General features: G+C 36.1%; 1 protein-coding gene across 2 annotated transcripts in view; it reads left to right on the top strand.

Moving 5' to 3' along the window:
* Positions 1 to 7,419: 7,419 nt before the first annotated feature.
* The window catches only part of LOC132553989 (protein Wnt-9a-like), a 56,902-nt gene continuing 51,580 nt past the window's right edge, over positions 7,420 to 12,741 (top strand). For both annotated transcript variants that reach the window (XM_060218284.1, XM_060218283.1), the window contains exon 1: positions 7,420 to 7,792. In XM_060218284.1, coding sequence (XP_060074267.1) covers positions 7,716 to 7,792 — 77 coding nt within the window. In that variant the 5' untranslated portion in view covers positions 7,420 to 7,715. The remainder of the gene's footprint in view (positions 7,793 to 12,741) is intronic.

Raw genomic sequence — 12,741 nt, 5'->3', positions numbered from 1 at the left:
CTTAATACTCGTGTTCGATAAAGAGTTATGTATAATTATAAATAAAACCATCTGGTATAAGAGTTGATATAAATGTAATGTTCAAGTATTGAATAAATGATAAAGACCAGCAAAAGAACAAAAACCAGAACTGATTTCTGTGATTGGAGCATTTAAACGAGGTCAGGAACCGTTATGATATTTAATAGAAGTTGCTCACGTGCGCGTGGTATAACCTGTGCAGTAAGTTCCCGTGCGTGCGTTGATAGGTGTTCTGTGTGAGGTCCACGAGGTATCAGGTGTGTCCATCCTTGGAATATATACACTTACATATACTTGCCTTATGTAAGTGCTCATCACCCATCTCATGTCTGAATAACTTTAACACCTTCCATTTCTGATAGAAACATGTCCTGTATTTGTAAATGATGTCAAAATATCGTACAATATTCAGAAAAACTGTCGGGAACACTGCCGGTATTCCGACTATTTAACGAATTTTTTGGGCAACATTCTAACTGGTACCATACGTTGCATATGAACAGAACTCCAAGCCTCGTCTTTGTCCCATATGTAGGTATTTTGTTTCCCGTTTACTTTGCCGTTTAGGAATTCGATTTTCAATGGCTTGTTCTCAATATCACGTTTCTTCGTGTGCAAGGCGTCGACAGCTGATGGATAAACTCACAACATGGGGTTTCAAGAGATACAAGTTGATGGAGATTTGATATTGAGAAGTTTTATGGTGGAATGGGAAATATTCGATTTCCTTGTACGACATAAATTGATGTGCTTGACGATGGTGATTCCGTTGTTCTCAGTTTGGAAACGTGACATTAATTAATTGGATTTACCAACAATTACGAAATAAAAATAATCGAGTTTGAGTTTGAAATGTGATTTTTGGCATGTTTTTCTTTTTCTTTTTCTGTGTTTTTTGTTCATATATGTTCCACTGCTATAATATGTTTTGCGAGTTTATGTCCACGTGTGTTGATGCTGTGTTAGTTTATGTCCCCGTGTGTTGATGTTTTGCGAGTTTATGTCCACGTGTGTTGATGCTGTGTTAGATTATGTCCCCGTGTGTTGCTACTGATATGATTTGGTATTAATGTTGTGGTATATTTAGGAGTTAATGTTGAGGTAAATGATAACGTTTGGTAATGCTACGTTTAATGTTTTTTGGTGTGTTAATTTGTTGATGCTGTGGTACATTTTGCCGTGTATCTATACCAAGATATATTTCACCATGTGTCTGTACTGTGGTATATTTTGCCATGTGTCTATATTGTTGTATATTTCGCCAGGTGTCTATACTGTGGTATATTTCACCATGTGTCTATACTATTGTATATTTCACTATGTGTCTATACTGTGGTATATTTCACCATGTGTCTATACTGTGGTATATCCCACCACGTGTCTATACTGTGGTATAATTTGCGATGTGTCTAAACTGTGGTATATTTCACCATGTGTCTATACTGTTGTATATTTCACCATGTGTCTATACTGTGGTATATTCCACCATGTTTCTATACTGTGGTATATCCCACCATGTGTCTATGCTGTGGTATATCCCACCATGTGTCTATACTGTGGTATATTTCACCATGTGTCTATACTGTGGTATATTCCACCATGTGTCTATACTGTGGTATATCCCACCATGTGTCTGTACTGTGGTATATTTCACCATGTGTTTATACTGTGGTATATTTTGCCGTGTGTCTATAATGTGGTATATTTCACCATGTGTCTATACTGTGGTATATTCCACCATGTGTATATACTGTGGTATATTTCACTATGTGTCTATACTGTGGTATATTTCACCATGTGTCTATACTGTGGTATATTTCACCATGTGTCTATACTGTGGTATATTTCACTATGTGTCTATATTTTGTCATATTTTGCCGTGTGTCTATGCTGTGGTATATTTCACCATGTGTCTATACTGTGGTATATTTCACCATGTGTCTATACTGTGGTATATTTCACCATGTGTCTATACTGTGGTATATTTCACCATGTGTCTATACTGTGGTATATTTCACCATGTGTCTATACTGTGGTATATTTCACCATGTGTCTATACTGTGGTATATTTCACCATGTGTCTATACTGTGGTTTATTTCACCATGTGTCTATACTGTGGTATATTTCTCCATGTGTCTATACTGTGGTTTATTTCACCATGTGTCTATACTGTGCTATATTTCACTATGTGTCTATACTGTGGTATATTTCTCCATGTGTCTATACTGTGGTATATTTCACCATGTGTCTATACCGTATTCTATTGCATCTGTTGTGGTTTATGATATTGTTTTGTTACAGAATCTTTCGAATTAGATTTTTTTCTCCAGACTTCAGACTTAACATATTTACCCACACATAATGTATAACACAATCAGGGAGACCAATAGTCCCGTTGGTTGGTTGACAGGTTTTCCGTCTCCATGACTCCTCTCGTGTCCGGATATCTTCTCAACGACGAACGGCAGTGTTCTGGCGACGTGAGGGCCAATGGCCCCTCATTGGGGTACCTCTATCAGTGACGTCATTTCTTGGTGTCATCATGTCTATTTATGACATCTTGCAGCGTCGGCTTCACGGATAAAATTGACAACAATGTTTTTTTTAATTCATTATAAATTTTTTCCACGCGTTTCATTGTTTATAAAGGCCAAATAGAATTCAATTAACACTCGATCTTCTAAACAAAATCACAGCCAACTAATGTTTAAATCTGGGTCATCGGCGAAAATACACCGCGATTGCCACGTCTGGTATTTGTTTAATTGAAGCGAAGGGCAACAGTTTGGCGACATTGTAACTGAACCCGTACCTCACACCAGTGTCCTGTTGCCCTACCAGCTTTCTAATTGATTAATGGTTGGCTGTTGTATTGTGGAATTCGACTGTTTCTCCAACATATAAACCAGAAGTGCACGTTGAGATAAAGACGGGGGCGTGAGGCTGGACATCTCTTAGAGCGTGATAAATAGTGTCCTTCTGTGACATCCTTTAGCTTGCTGCTCTGAGTGATAGAAATCCCTCGGTCAGCTCCTGTCAGACGTGTGGTTGAGAATTTAAATATCGTTAAATAGTTGTTTTGATGCATCACTGAAGACATGTATTGAGGGGCCTTTTCCAGGTTTTTACACAGTTTCCCAGTCACCCCCGGGGTACTCATCACCCAGGAGGCCTCGCTGATACGTCACGGTTCACTTTACAGATCTTCGCTGAATTACTATCGGCGAACACTATGGTTAGAAGTGTTACTTTGGACACACCAATACTCAGAAGTTAATAAAGATCGGTAAAAACCAAGACTTTGGAAACTGTAGCATCTGGATACCGTTTATGTTAGCCTAACACCTACCACGATTTGCTTTCCAGACCAATCAAGTTACCTGTAACAGGATCATGTTTTTACCTGGAAATGGAGGCCCTGTATTAAGTTATAGGTAAGTTAAACTTAAAATGTGTAATATCGTGCATGTTGTGTTTATTTTATTTAATTCTTGTTGACGGTGTTGTCAAACCCACCAGGACGGCAAATACAAATGCATGTTCGTGAGCCGACAAGCACACTGTTATATAGCGATGCTATATATAGAAATTTAGAAAACTGACCACTACCATTTTATTTCCTAAAATGATTTGCATGTTTCTTAATTGTTTCTGTTAACATGTATTTTTGTTACGGTAAAATAAAGTTGAAACGTCATCCATGAAAAGCCGGCGGAATAATCAAATTCATTGTCGAGTTGTATGTTTCAGTGAATTTAGCTAGTTAAACTTGTCACATCTCCGCTTTAAGTCGTTAAAACTTGCCTTCGGTGGATGACGGGAAATATCGTCTTTTGTAGAAGTGTCATAGCTTAATTGGGGAACAATACATCATTGTTAGAGTAATGAAGAAAGTCATCTCGTTCTCTCGATAGAATTACATAAACTCTTAATTTTGTTTTAAATAACTCGCATTTTCTTCACTAGAAACAAAAACATTCATTTTCATGGAACACTTCAAATAAATGTATGTCATACTTTTGAATGTAGAGATACTGTCTGTGATTAAGCGTTAGACACTACATTCGGCTGGAAAGCAAAATTCCACATGAACATACTTACCTTTTTTAATTTTTTTTATATCGTCTGTGATATTTTTGTGTAGATATAGGTCACAGAGTGAATGGTCAGCGGTAGAATATGGTTTAATGGTCAGGGGATGAAAAGAGGGGATGTCGAGGTGTATCCAGGCTGATCAGATGTAAAACACAGCGGTGTGGATATTACGGAAAAGTGTTAGGCACGTCTTGTTGAAGCACCGCCCAGTGATTGTCATATTGGAAATTCTCATAGTCACTCCCTGCTGACTTGGAAATAGAATTGATAACAGTGATGAAATAGGGTTAATTTGTCGATCAGTTGATGACTGGTATATATATATATATATATCGATGATGAAATCTGTCGTAACGTATTCATGTTTGGGTCACACGGAAAGACCATCGCGATTTCCAGTTATCATGAGAATTAACATTCGTGAACATTAATAATTCAAGGAAATCCCCTAAAGGGCAATGTATTTAGGAGAGACATTCGTTATATCTTCATTGCTCGTCTCTCTTCACAAGCATATTAATGTATATGTCTATATATATATATCTTATAACTACAATGGTTAGCTTTAATTTGTAGACTTTTCTAATATAAAAAATAACAATCACAAGAATGTATTTTTTTCAGAAATAGTGACGTTAATTTCATCCTAGTGTTCCGATGGCAGTCTTCCAACTGCCGTAACTAATTTATAGACGTCAAGCACAACGATGAAATAAAACGTGGTTTTCACAATGGTTGCAGTTTGTACTGGTCACAACTTAAAGATCTCTGTTCATTAAAATATCTGTGAAGGAATTTATTTTAAATGAAAACAATTTCATACACATGAAAACTCCCCTGTAAATAAAAGAATATCATTTAACTTTGCAGTTCAGGAAAAAGGCTATCGATGACGATATGAGAGTTCATAGGTGCATAACCAATTGGGCGTGTCGCGCCGGTGAACGAGAACTTCGTGCCCAAGGCTACTTCACGTGGCGAGACACTTCGTTGCTAAGGATTGCATGCACATGCTTATCATTCAAAAATATGACGAGATATTAAAGCAACACAATCATTTAATGAGTACAAAATATTTCTTTATATTATCAAGTTTCTTAAATATTTTGTGTATCACTGGTCACGGAAAAAATACGTCTTTTTTTAATTAATATGATATTAAAACAGATAAATATCCGTGTTAACTTGACAATACAAGACGTATCTTTTAAGCTTTTAACATCACTGATGAGTCTTAGAATGACGATACAGTTAAATGGTGCAATCTACTTCATCGTAATTTGGCTTTACTGTATCGATTGATTGATTGATTGATTGATTGGTTGATTGATTGATCGATTGATTAATTGATTGATTGACAGGTTTTCCGTCTCCGTGACTCCTCCCGTGTCCGGGTATCGTCTCACCGACGAACGTCAGTGTTCTGGCGACTGTCAACCGTATCTTATTCTAAACTGTAATGTAAAACGCTTATCTGGTTTTTTGTACAATCTACAATTCTGTTTTCATCAGGACCTATGAGAGGCTAGCCGATAATAATAATAATTTTTGCATGTTTAGTGAAGACAGGTTATAATTTGGATCAAACTTGGTGATAACCTTCTCTCTCATTTCTTTTTGTTTAATCATGTATAATGCTGATTAGTTGGATACTTCTGTCGATTAATGTCGGTCATGTTACATTCCCGATCAGAAACAGCGTTGTGGGAGAATTATGATAAATGAAACAAATTTATATACCTTATCCTACCAATTATCAATTTCAATTCTTCTGTAAGTGATCGAATTTGAAAATGTTATCATATCGTTGGGTCTCTGTGATGCGTTGATACAGGATATTTGATAAGGATAAGGAGGCCAATCAGATTTATAGAATAATATCGTTTAAATCCAGTAGTATTATTCTCGTGGCTTTGTCCAAACTCTGTATTCCCTTTCACGCCCTTCCTCATCAATGATATCTATTAACAATAGTGTATATTTATCTTTTGATAAAAAATATTGTAAAATTATAATCAAATATTCATTTATCATTTTTTCAAAATTTTCTACACCATGACTGACCTATGACCCCACCATCGCCTTTTCACCGTGTTTGTTTTCATTTAGATTAGGAAAGTCAGATAATGCAGATTTCCCAGAACAAATTCTATGACTATAGACGTAAATCGGGTCTGTCGTTGATAACAAACCATTTTTAATCTATTCCGAGGCACAATACGGTATATAACATTAAATTTATGCAAACGTAAGCAAATCTCACATTTTTTCAGTAGCATTCTACACCGAAACCAAAATCTCAAACTTTTCAAAGTAAACATATTTTTAACAGTAAACATTGAATCTCTAAAATTTGGTGATTATCATACAGGGATACAGATAGATGTTAAATAGTATTATTGCAATATCTTATTATTATATCTAACTTATGAATACTTAATCTGTACACAAATTTCACCTTACACTTGACATAGTTAAACAAATCATCATGTTTATGATACACAAAATATAATGTTAGTGAAAATTCAGCGTTTTCAGACACGCCATCATTTAAAATTTTTGATGTACTATATATTTAAAGAAGAACCAAGCCGTGTAGAATTTTCATTTATTATAGACTTGTTATAAAGACTATCGATGACACATGTTGTGTTCTACGGCGTCGTCGATAGACGTTATATAAGATAAAAGTAGAATGTGTAAAATCTCGTATGTTAAAGGTAATACAAACAGAACTTCGATCCGTCGTGTCGACCGATCCCACGAATAACTTGAGCAAACGTACCTTGGAGAAATATTTCCAGTCTCAGTATACACATATAATATTGGTATGTTTTCCAGAAACGATGTCGACCTGTACAGAGTTAGTAAAACTACCGCTATACTGAACTGCCCGTGCCCTGTGGTATGACCCACACCCACTATGTAAGTGTAGAGGACGGTCCCTTTATCTGCTCGTGTGCGTGAGATCTGACCTATAAGTCTCCGGCCAGAGCGGTATATACTACCTGCCGCGGTAGTGTTCCTCACTGTGGGGACCAGACTGGCTACAGAGCGGTACCTCGGTACGGCGCACGTCACTACCCTCCTTCCCAATGTCATCGTTAGGGAAACCATCTGTTCTGAAAATGTAACACCGTAACATCTGATTTAATCAAATTTGATTCATCTGTACATACATTTCTGTTCCGATAGAAGGAAAGTTATGAAGGTTGGACGCGGCACAGACTAGGCCCAGCTAGTACACACACATAACACCACATGCTTCTGGTAGATTTCTACGTGTGACATAAGACTATTATTAAGAAAACCAGCAAGGACTTGTAACCAACGTTACCAAATACTAAGTCATTTCTTGTTACAGGTGACCTAGTCTCCGCAACAGTTAAACATCCCGACGTGTCCGTCCAATCAGCGACAATAACTATGGTTCATGGATAAGAAAACGACGCAACATGTGTTTTTAAATTTGTCGGATATCATTATTTGTCTTGGAATTTGTTCTCCAGTGTGTGTCGTGGATTACTTCTCCTCTAAAGTGTCCGAAGGCATGTTTATACTGATCCAGCGTCATGACTAGGCAGCCCTCAAAGAAATCATGCGATTACCGACGATTCAATACTGGACATTGCTTGTGTTTCTATTAGGACTAACATCTGCCTATGGTTACTTTGGGTAAGTATGAATGTCTCGTGATGTCTGGAAAAATCATTTTGACGACATTCCTGGTCGTGTAACCAATGTTGTATCGCTAGTGTTAATAGATATTGTGATATTCAGGGTATTTAATAGTAAAATTTATTGGTGTTTGGAAAAATAATATCGAGAGTAAACGCTAGTAAGCTTATTTGTGTTTGGAAAAATAATAACGAGAGTAAACGGTTGTCAGAATATTTGTGTCAGGAAAACAATATCGAGAGTAAACGGTGGTCAGATTATTTGTGTCAGGAAAACAATATCGAGAGTAAACGGTGGTCATATTATTTGTGTTAGGAAAACAATATCGAGAGTAAACGGTGGTCATATTATTTGTGTTAGGAAAATAGTATCGAGAGCAAACGCTAGTAAGCTTATTTGTGTTTGGAAAAATAATAACGAGAGTAAACGGTTGTCAGAATATTTGTGTCAGGAAAACAATATCGAGAGTAAACGGTGGTCAGATTATTTGTGTTAGGAAAACAATATCGAGAGTAAACGATAGTAAGCTTATATGATAGGAAAATAATATCGAGGTTAAACGGTGGTCAGAATATTTGTGTTTGGAAAATAATATCGAGAGTAAACGATAGTAAGCTTATATGATAGGAAAATAATATCGAGGTTAAACGGTGGTCAGAATATTTGTGTTTGGAAAATAATATCGAGAGTAAACGATGGTCAGAATATTTGTGTTTGGAAAATAATATCGAGGTTAAACGATTGTCAGAATATTTGTGTTAGGAAAATAATATCGAGGTTAAACGATTGTCAGAATATTTGTGTTAGGAAAATAATATCGAGGTTAAACGATTGTCAGATGTGTTAGGAAAATAATATCGAGAGTAAACGATTGTCAGATTTTGATGTTTGGAAAAGTGATATCGAGGGAAAGTGGAGGTTATCGGTATTTTTGTTAAGTTGAGGTAATCGGTGTTAATGGTAAATTGAGATACATGTAACCTGTGTTTATGGTAAATGGAGTTAATCGGTTTTAATGGTAAGTTAAGGTCATCGTTATCAATGGTCAGTAAAAGTCAGTCGTTATTAATGGTAAGCTGAGGTAAATGGTTAGTGGAGTGTGCATCTTCCGTGAAAGAATTAAATTGTTGCAGGCTTTTTAACTGTCCAAAAAGTAATATCGTGATTTGCTTGTTCACACTGATGGAAAATTAAAAACCATTATACTGAGATGTAATTTAATTCAGTATGTGATCACCCCGGATTAAAGTTGTCCTGGTCAGTACTAGCCGAGTTACACGGTAAAATGTTAGCTGTTTGTCAGACCATTACGTAAAGACAGGGTCCACGTATCCTTATAGAAGTTATTTTTCACCGGACACGTTATACGATGTTAATAACTAACCATGGAAGTTAGTTAATTTTCTAACCTGGTTATAATCAGGTTATCCATGTTTACAGCCAGTTTTTAAAAAAATGTCCCCCTGGATTGATATCGTTATTACTATGTGGAACTATTTAGGTTGTTTTGTTGCAAATGTCAACATTCGGAAATAAATCATGTTTTCTTATTACTGAATCTGAAAAGAAACCGTGAACAAAGGATATAAAATATCGACGTCACCATTTCGCTAAATATGAATGTCTCGTTACATATTGAGGAATTAAGTTTTAAAATCGAAAGAAACTAAAGAGTTTGGGTTTTTTTCGAATATGTGTCTACAGCATCGAAAAATCAATTTTATCGAATTAAGAGTTTGAGGTCAGTGAAACACCCAATCTGGGTTGTTTTTTTTATCCTAGAAGGACATGACAACTGTATGCTGCAGTGTAATTCTTCAGCATATACTTATACATTTGTATTGACACGGGCTATTTACTTCAGTGTTTACCGAATGCTCTCCTTGTTACTTATAAAGGGAAAAATCTAGATATTCTACTCCGGTACATCCCTTTGGCTGAATTAAAATAAACTAAGAATTATACATTGAGTGATTTTACAAACAATTTTATGTCACACAAGACCAGAAAAAAGTTGACAGCAGTTCGCAATATTTCTATGTTTTAATACCTTCGCCTTGTCTGTTTCTGGTCAATGTTCATACAAAGAGCGGGTCAATATAAACACCACTAATACATGTTGAATACATTATGGCTGCAGGAAGTAGATAGTTTTGTTGATTTTTGTTACGGGTGATTGATTTTGGTATTTACTGTGATGTTTGGTATATATGTGAATTTTCTGAAAGGAAACCTACTGTAGTAACATCAATGTTAAAAGTTAGCTGGACAAACTCATGAAAGAAGGTTTTAAAAGATGCATGCTAATGATAAAAACGGGGAAGATGTGCGGTCCGTCCTAAGGATGGGATCTCATTGAGAAATATTCTATTTCTTTGTGCGATATGGGGCTGGACATGTTTGATACTCGTTAGTTTGCCTGTTGGTGTAATTGTTGTATAGATTGTTCTCGTAGAGAACGTGACATTACTTACTTGGATTTATCAAAGTTTACATGGCGATTGTCGTCAATGAAGCAGAAGACGCTTACTTTTGCGGAGAGCATGGTCTTATTCTCCTTGTACTTTTTAAGGAGTCTTCGTGTAAAATTATTTGCCCGTGTTGTATTGAAGTTTGCATTATGTTCGCATATTGGTATTTTCTAGTGGTTTTTCAAATATATAACATTTCCTACGTTACGTTATTTAAGTATACATACATCTATAAAAAGCATGCTGTTTTTTTAACATTTAGTTATACATCACAGTCTCAGGTTAAACGTTTGTTTGTGTAGTTATATATCTCAGGTTAAACGTTAGTTTGTGTAGTTATATATCTCAGGTTAAACGTTAGTTTCTGTAGTTATAGATCTCAGATAAAACGTTAGTTAGTGTAGATATACATCTCAGGTTAAACGTAAGTTTGTATAGTTACACATCTCAGGTTAAATGTTAGTTTCTGTAGTTATATATCTCAGGTTAAACGTTATTTTCTGCAGATATATATCTCAGGTTAAACGTCAGTTTCTGTAGTTATACATCTCAGATTAAATGTTAGTTTCTGTAGTTATATATCTCAGGTTAAACGTTAGTTTCTGTAGTTATATCTCTCATGTTAAACGTTAGTTTCTGTAGTTATATATCACAGGTTAAACGTTAGTTAGTGTAGTTACACATCTCAGGTTAAACGTTATTTTCTGCAGATAGAACTTAAACTTACCGCAGATGCAAAATGGCGCATATGGGTTTTTTTCTGCAGATCATGAATGATTGATACTATATCTTAAGCACGTTAAGGATGTGTATAGTAGCTGTGTGGCCGAGGATTAGGTAAAAGGTTAGCGAATTATGTGGAGATATAAAAATCGACAGGTGCATGTGCATAATATATTACTTGTATGTTATTGTTTGTTAATATGTTATTACATGACAAAAGGACAATGTGACAAGGTGAACCGGAAGGTCTTTTCTGACCTTGTGAACCGGTAGGCCTTTTTTGACCTTGTGACCCGGAAGGCCTTTTCTGACCTTGTGACCCGAAAGGCCTTTTCTGACCTTGTGACCCGGAAGGCCTTTTTTACCTTGTGACCCGGAAGGCCTTTTCTGACCTTGTGAACAGGAAAGGCATTTTTAACTGTTTGACAATAAGGAGGCTTAAAGACCTGGTCAATATGAAGATTTTTTTCTGATTTTGTGGACAAGAAAAAAAAAAAAATTCTGACCATGTGAGCGGGATGATGTTACTATGACTTTTTGAACAAGAAGGAGTTTTTTCAAACCTTGTGAAGAGGAAGATTTTCATGTGAATTTGTGAACAGGAAGGAGTTTTTTCTTACCTTGTGAGCAGGAACATATTACTGTGTGTTTTGTGAATAGGAAGGCGTTTTTTCTGACCTTGTGAGCAGGACGATGTTACTGCATCGACAGCAATATGACAACAACCACAACTGCAGGTCAAGGATTCCGCAGCCTGTTCTACATCAACCGCATACCTCGATCCTTTCCTACAACACAACGTACTGAGGCAGCATTCCACCAAGCTGTATGACAAGCGTAATGACTTCAGCTTTCCTATTGTGAATTTTCCATCTCTGAATAGCGGAATCCCTGCATCCTTATATTTACATGTCGCAGGGGGTTCGTACAACATGACAGCAAGTGACAGACAAAATCCCAACACAAGTTTAGGAGACATGCAGGTTGATGAAGGTTATTGGGAAGTTTTAAGATCTTAATGAGAAATATTATGTTCAATGAGCGATGTGATGTTGAAAGTGTTTGGTGTACGTAAGTGAACAAGAAAGATTAAATGGAAACGTAACCAGGAAGGTGTTGATGTGATATGAACTTTTATATACAATCTTTGTCCAGGAGCAAGTAGAAAGAATACTTTTCTGACACAAATGAGTTAATGTGACTAACAGTGATGAGTTAATGTGGCTAACAGTGATGAGTTAATTTGAATAACAATGATGAGTTAAGGAGACTAACAGTGATGAGTTAAGGAGACTAACAGAAATGAGTTAATGAGACTAACAGAAATGAGTTAATGTGACTCACAGTGATGAGTTAATGTGACTAACAGTGATGAATTAATGTGACTCACAGTGATGAGTTAATGTGACTCACAGTGATGAATTAATGTGACTCACAGTGATGAGTTAATGTGCTAACAGTGATGAGTTAATGTGACTAACAGTGATGAGTTAATGTGACTAACAGTGATGAATTAATGTGACTCACAGTGATGAGTTAATGTGACTAACGGTGATGAGTTAATGTGACTAACGGTGATGAGTTAATGAGACTAACATAAATGAATTAATGTGACTCACAGTGATGAGTTAATGAGACTCACAGTGATGAGTTAATGAGACGAACAGTGATGAGTTAATGAGACTAACATAAATGAGTTAATGTGACTCACAGTGATGAATTAATGTGACTCACAGTGATGAGTTAATGAGA

The sequence above is a fragment of the Ylistrum balloti genome, unplaced genomic scaffold, assembly GCF_031769215.1.
Source record: "Ylistrum balloti isolate Yb309-2 unplaced genomic scaffold, AGI_CSIRO_Ybal_v1 Utg370370, whole genome shotgun sequence".
Lineage (NCBI taxonomy): Eukaryota > Metazoa > Mollusca > Bivalvia > Pectinida > Pectinidae > Ylistrum > Ylistrum balloti.
The sequence above is the reverse complement of the archived record's forward strand: the minus strand, read 5'-3'. Positions and strand labels throughout refer to the sequence as shown.